Source organism: Erithacus rubecula (genome assembly GCF_903797595.1).
Source record: "Erithacus rubecula genome assembly, contig: scaffold_537_arrow_ctg1, whole genome shotgun sequence".
Lineage (NCBI taxonomy): Eukaryota > Metazoa > Chordata > Aves > Passeriformes > Muscicapidae > Erithacus > Erithacus rubecula.
Genome location: NW_027635801.1, coordinates 22002 through 28709, shown reverse-complemented (window position 1 = coordinate 28709; position 6708 = coordinate 22002). Strand labels below are relative to the sequence as shown.

Genomic DNA, 6708 nt, shown 5'->3' with positions numbered 1-6708 from the left:
ACCGCGGGAGCCGGGGCGAGGGCGTCAGAGGAACTGGGAGGGAAAAGGGATCCCCGGAATTGGAGTGGGGGATTGGGGTCTCTGATATTGGGGTTCTAGGGAATTGGGTCTGTGAAATTGGGGTTCTGGGAGGGAAAGGGAATTCCCCGGGAATTGGGAGTGGGGGATTGGGGTCTCTGACATGGGGGTTCTGGGAGGGAAAAGGGAATCCAGGGAATTTGGGTTTCTGGGGGAATTGGGGGTCTCCGAATTGGGATTGGGGGAATTGGGGGTCTCTGAAATTTGGGTTCTGGGGGAATTGGGGGTTCTCTGAAATTTGGGTTCTGGGGGAATTTGGGATTCTGGGACGGAAAAGGGAATCCGCGGGAATTGGGATTGGGGGAATTGGGGGTCTCTGAAATTGGGGTTCTGGGGGAATGGGGGGTCTCTGAAATTGGGTCTTTGGGGGAATTGGGGGTCCTGGAAGGGAAAAGGGAACCCCGCGGGAATTGGGGGGCTCGGGTCTCACAGGGGATTGGGGTGACACCGGGGGTCCCTGCAGGGTTGGGGGTCCTGGGGGTGACCGGGGATCCCGGAGGGTGACCCTTAAGGCTGCGAATCCCGGGGAACGCACACCGGGAGGGAAACGGAGTTGGCGGTCGCGGAATGGAGCGGGGGGAGAGTTCGGGGGTCCCGCGGTGAAATGGAGGGGGGGTCGCACGCTCACCTTGGGCGGGCGGGGGGCGCGCAGCAGGTGGTAACAGGCGGCCAGGCCGCTGATGCCGCCGCCCACGACGGCCACGGTCCGCGGCATGAGGGGAGCTGGGGCGGGCAGGGTCAGAGCGGCACCGGGACCCCCAAAAACCCCCCGAACCTTCCCGCGCCGCTCCCGCGGCCGCCCGCGCTGGCCACGCCCCTTCCCGCCGCTTATCACGGCAAAGGGGGCGGAGCTTATCGCACACGGACCAATGGGAAAGCGCAGTGCGTTGATTGACAGACGCAGCTGCGATAGTCCCGCCTACTAATCAACCAACCAATCAGCGTCCACGTAATAATATTAAGCCACGCCTATTCATAACCACGCCCACATTCGCTGTCAATCACACGCCCCGCCCCTCCCTTTAACACCACCCCCCAAAAAAACCTCGGCGTTTTTTTGGGTTTTTTTTAATAAATTTATTCACAAAACCCCCCGGAGCCGCTCGGGCTGCGGCCGCACCCCCCGCACCCCCCTTTCCGCGGGGTCCGGGGGGCTCCCGAGGGAAGGGAAGGAGGGGTTCACCCCCCCCCCCCAACACACACCCACCCCCAAACCCCAGAGCCGTGTCCGGGGGCGGGGGGGGTCTCAGGGTCTGCGGCCGGGGGCTCCTCCAGCTCGTAGAACAGCACGTAGCCCTCGCTGGACGGCACCTGGTTCTCGCTGATGGGCGAGACGCTGCGGGGACACCCTCAGCACCCGCGGGGGGCGCTCGGGGGTGCCCGGGCGGGGCGGGGGGCGCGGGCGGGGCGGGGGGCACTGACCGGGAGTCGTTGTAGACGCGCCAGCCGGCCGGGTCGCGGCAGAACGCCGTGTAGTGACCGTAGTGGACGCTGCCCGAGTGGTTGCACAGCGCGTACAGGCTGTAGACGGGGCTGCCTGCGGTGTGGGGGAGGGGTTTAGAGCTGTGCCCCCCACCCCAAAAGCCCCTCCCCCAGGCTGGAATCCCCTCCTCACCCGCCTTCTCGCTGGCGAATTCCCGCAGGTTCAGCTGCTGCAGCGGGAAGTCCACGAAGACGGAGCATTTCTTGATGGAGTAGCGAGTGGTGGAGAACCGGTTCAGGTCTGCCCAGGGTTAAGGGAAAAGGGGGGGAGGATGGAGGGGTGACCCCTGAAAACCCCCCAAAAAAAGCCCCAAAAAGCTTTAGGGGGTGCTGGATCCCAAAGGATACGGAGCACCAGGATGCGTGGGAAGCGCTGGATCGTCAACTTCTTGGTGCTCCGCGTCCGCTGCCGGCACTTGTCACACACCTGAGGGGACAGCACGCTCAGGGAGGGGCTGGGGACAAACTGGGGGGGCTCTGGGGGAGGGGGACACACTGAGAGGGGGGGGTCCATCCTCTCACCGGGGCGTTCTCTGAGTCCAGCTCCTCCTCCTTGGTGAAGAGGCTGAAGCAGTCGTGGAGCGAGACCTTCCCCCGGCAAAGCTTTTCTGGAGGTCAGGGGGGAGTTTGGGGAGTCAGGGGGGAATCTGGGGGGGGGGGGCTGACGGATTTTTGGGGGGTCTGAGGGGTTTTTGGGGGGTCTGAGGGGTTTTTTGGGGATCCTACCTTTGGGATGGGCAGCGAGAGGTCGCAGAACACCTCGAAGGTGGTGGAGCGGTAGCCGCAGGCCTGGCACTTGAGGCAGCTCTTCAGCTGCCCCACAAAGAGATCTGGGGGGGCAAAGGGGCACTCAGGGAGAGCACCCCCAGAAATTTGGGGTCCCATGGACGGGAGGGACACCCCCATCCCCAGAGCTCACCCACAATCTTGCTGTCCTCTCTCTCCAGGTACCGTTTCCACATCTGGTTGGCGCGTTCATCGTCGCTGTGGGGGTGACGCCGGGGTGATGGGGGGGGTCAGTTATCCCCAAAAATCGGGGTTCCCCCTCCCCATCAGCCCCCCCTCACCCTCACCTGAGCGTTTCGGGGTCCTCCAGGGCCGGGGGTCTCCGTGTGTCCGACAGGATGCTGGGGGTGCGCCGGCCCTTCCTGTTGATCTCCACGTGCAGCCGGTCCATGAAGAACTTGAGGAATTCCTGTGCGTCCTGCTGGCTGCGGGCACGGGGACACTCAGCCACCACCCACCCCCGCGGGGGTCCCCAAAAGGTTTTTTTGGGGGGTGTCTCACCTGTAGCCGTGAAGGAGGGGACATATTTTTGGAACACGGCCTTGAAGCGGCCGGGGTTGACGGCCTCGGAGGAGTCGGGGTGCCAGAGGGCGGCGATGACATCGGCGAAGGCTGCGGGGACACGGGGACATTGGGGGGACACGGCGGCCTCAGCGCCCCGGGGGGTTGTGGAACCACCCTGGGGGGGCTAAGGGAGATTTGGGGGGTGTGTCCCACCTTCGGTGAGCTCCTGGGGGGCGCGGGGGCCGGGGGGCTGCTCCTGCTGGAAGTCCCGGCGCAGGCAGTAGTCCCGCAGAGGTTTGGTGCTGCTCAGGCACTGCAGCACCGCGTTCATGAAGCACTGCCGGGGGACACGGGGACATCCTGGGGACATCCTGGGGACATCCTGGCGTGGGGCAGGTCCCCAGGGGGCCCTCAGGGCTGTCACAAGTCAGGGGGTGGGACGGTGGTGGGACAGCCACAGAGCCCGGGGGACACTGAGGTGATGCCGAGGTGACACCAAAGGGACCCCAAATCCCTTCCACACCCCAGGACAGAGGGACAGGAGGGTTGGGGACAATGGGGACAGCGGTGTGGGGCTGGGGATGCCCTGGGAATGTGACATCCCAGCAGGACAGGACTATGGCCACCCATCCTGGAGGACCCCAACTCCCTCCCGCACCCCAAAACAGAGCAACAGGAGGAGCCAGGTGGCCACGGCCACTTACCGTGTTGCCCAAATTCCTGAGGCCGACGTGGCCCGAGCCCAGCAGCAGCGTGTGGTGGGTCTGAGGGGACAGCGAGTGACACCCCGTGAGCCGCGCCCCGCCCGCCCCGTCCCCCCGGCCGCGCCCCGCCGCCGGTGCCTTCACCTCGCCGGTGACCAGCAGCAGCCCCATGACCGCCGTGTGCACCACGGACTCGGAGATGTCGGTGGCCCGGCCCTGGAGCTCCCGCCGGGTCACCAGCGAGCGGTGCAGCTTCCGCGGCAGCTCCACCAGCGTGGCTCCCTGCAGCCCCGGCATGGTGGCCGCCGGCGATGGTGGTGGCCCCCGCGGGACCGATGGCAGCCAGCGCTGGCGGCCACCGGCGTGTCCCCTCCCCCGCTCAGCTCATTAGCTGATCCGATTCCCCCGGCTATTCTGGGCCGCGAGGGAGGCTCATCCCGGGAGGATTAATTAGCCGGAGCTGCCCCGGGGGACAGCGAGAGAGCTCGGAGGGGTACGAGGTAAAAACCCCCACCCAAAAAATAACTCTCCTCAATTTAAACCCAGTGATTCCGGGGGTTGGCGGGGCTGTGGGACCCCCCAGTGCCAGCGCTGGGGACATGGCGAGGGGGACAAGGCCGTGTTGCCGTGTCCCGGTGGGATTTTGGGGATTACGATCGCCCCACACGTGGCCGGGCAGGTGCGGGATGGGGCGGGGGGGGAGGCGGATGCGGAAACGGGGAGGGCAGCGGCCACCCCCGTGTGGTCACCTGCGGCCACCCCCGTGTGGTCACCTGCGGCCACCCCCGGAGCTGTGCGGGACAGAACCGGTCACTCCAGAGCCACAGCGATGGCACCGACCCCCCCGAGCTGTGGGGGACAGCAGCGACCCCTCCCCAAAACTGGACTGGAGCGGGGACAGGTGAGACCATCACCACTGTCCCCACCCTGGCGATGTCACTGACCCTGAGAGCGGGGACACCGCGGGTCCCCCAAGGCTGGGGACAGTATGGGAGTCTCAAAACGTCCCAAAAGTTGGGGACAGTGTGGGGGTCTCAAAATGTCACCAAAGCTGGGGACAGTGTGGCGGTCTTAAAACGTATCCGAGGCTGGGCACAGCGTGGGGCTGTCAGAACGTCCCCAAAGCTGGGGACACTGCGAGGGTCTCAAAATGTCCCCAAAGCTGGGGACAGCATGGGGGTCTTAAAATGTCACCAAAGCTGGGGACACTGTGGGGGGCTCAGAACGTCCCCAAAGCTGGGGACAGTGTGGGGGGCTCAGAACATCCCCTAAACTGGGGACAATGTGGGGGTCTCAAAACGCCCCGAAAACTAGGTACACCGCGGGGGTGTCCCCGTGTCGCCGAGGCCGGGGACAGCACGGGGACCCCTCCACACCCCCCGCCCGCCCCGGGCTCTTACGGCGGCCGCCTTGTCCTCGGTCCGGCCGGGCGCGGGGCTGCCGGGGCCGTGGCCGTGGCCGTGGCCGTGTCCGTACGGGGGCTCGGCGCGGGCGCGGGGGCCCTCGGGGCGCACGGACAGCAGCGGAGGGGTGGCTTTGCCGTCGGGCCCGGCCGCCACGGTGACCCTGCGCAGCGAGGAGCTCCTGCGGAGCGCCAGAGCGCCCGCGCCCAGCGGGTGCCCGCAGTCCCTGAGCACCAGCCGGCTCAGCGCCACCGCCACGTCCTCGGCGCGGCTGGGGACGCCCCCGCCGCCGCCCCCCTGGCTCAAATCCCCGATGCTGATGGATTTGGAGCGGGCCAAGTTGCTCCGGCGCCGCTCGGCCGCGCTGGGCAGCGAGAAGGAGGCGCTGCCGGGCACCTGCGGGGCTCCCCCGGGCACCCGCACACCGTGATCGGCTTTCAGCGGCCCCCGGCGACCCCCCGGCCCGCGGGGAGCGGGGTCCCCCCGTTTGGCCGCGCGGCCCCGCTCCAGCTCCAGCTTCTTGGGGCGGGGGTCTTCGGGCGGCGGCGGGGGCCGGGGGGGCAGCAGGCGCAGTTTGGGGGCCGGGGAGAGCCCGTTGGGGGCCGCATGGCGCTCCTGGCTGAGCGCTCGGTGCAGGCGGGCGGCCGGGCGGGGCTGCGCGGTCACCACGGCGCCGGGGTCCCTGGCGCGGCCCAGGCGGTGCTCCGAGGCCTGGGGCATGGCGGGGCCTGCGGGGACAGCGACAGCACGGTGACAACGGCGGCGGGGCCGGGGGGGGGGAAAGGAAGGGAGGGGACACGGGGGGACTCACCTGCTCACAGCCCCCCGCGCCCGGCGGCCGGACACAGCGTCCCGTCGGCGGGGGCCCTGCGGGGAGGGGGGCACGGGGTCAGCCCAAAAGCTCGGGAGGACCCCGAAAGTTCGGGGGACCCCAGGAAGCTCCATGGTGAGTAATGGAGGGGCTGGGACCACCGGGAGTTGTGTCCCCCCCCACCCCAAACTGGGTTCTGCACGAGGGGACCCCAAAACCTCGGGGAGACCCCAAAACCACGAGGGGTTTCATGGAGGTTCTCGTGAGTCACGGACGCCAAACCGGGTCCTGCTCCCGGGCCGGGGGGCGGTGGGTGGGTGGTCCCGGAGCAGCGGAGGACAAACCCCCGCTGCTCGGGGCGGGGGTCGCGGTGGGAACCCCGAAGTCTCGGCTGGAAAAGCCCCCAACCCCTCCCCGGCCCGCGACCCCCGGGTTCAGCCCCCTCCGCAGTTCCGCCGTTCACCCCCCGCGCCCCCCGCCCCAGCCCGGGGTCCCCCAGCAGCAGCTTCCCGCAGCCCCCTCCCCAAATCCCACCCGCTCCCCCCCATCACCCCCCGGCCCCGCCCCCCTCCCCAGGCCCGGGGTCCCTCACGGGGGGTGTCCCCTGTCCCCCCTCCCCCGCTCCGCTGTCCCGGATCCCCCCTGATGTGTCCCCGCTGCCCCCCCCCCATCATCCCGGTACCCTCCGCCCCCCGGGCCCTGTCCCGCACCCCCCGCCCGGCCCCGGGGCTCCCCCGCAGAGGGGTGTCCGCTGTCCCCGAGCCCCCCCAGCCCCAACCGCCGCCCCTCTGCCCCCCCCCGAGCCCCTCGGCCGGGTCGCCCCGCCGTCCCCCCGCACCTCCCGCGGGCCGCCATGGCAACAACTCCCGCCGCACCCGCCGCCATCTTTGTTCCTCCCTTAGCCGGCCCCACCCCCGGCGGCCTCGCCGGCGGTTCTGCG

At 68.8% G+C, this 6708-nt stretch overlaps 2 protein-coding genes across 2 annotated transcripts in view; both read right to left on the bottom strand.

Moving 5' to 3' along the window:
- The window catches only part of LOC306816356 (ubiquitin carboxyl-terminal hydrolase 21-like), a gene marked incomplete at its 5' end in the record, with an annotated part of 5579 nt that extends 4786 nt beyond the window's left edge, over positions 1-793 (bottom strand). The window contains 1 exon segment of the mRNA XM_079332807.1: positions 707-793. Within this exon segment, the coding sequence (XP_079188933.1) occupies positions 707-793 (87 nt within the window).
- A 337-nt stretch (positions 794-1130) lies between these two features.
- Positions 1131-6683, bottom strand: LOC306816357 (ubiquitin carboxyl-terminal hydrolase 21-like). The gene is given in 14 exon segments (XM_079332808.1): positions 1131-1414; positions 1501-1615; positions 1694-1801; positions 1909-1987; positions 2083-2150; positions 2153-2168; positions 2287-2390; positions 2480-2544; positions 2634-2958; positions 3064-3187; positions 3555-3614; positions 4955-5685; positions 5769-5824; positions 6607-6683. Coding segments are annotated over 12 exon segments (1944 nt in total). The 5' UTR covers positions 5678-5685; positions 5769-5824; positions 6607-6683; the 3' UTR covers positions 1131-1257.
- Between the last annotated feature and the right edge of the window lie 25 nt (positions 6684-6708).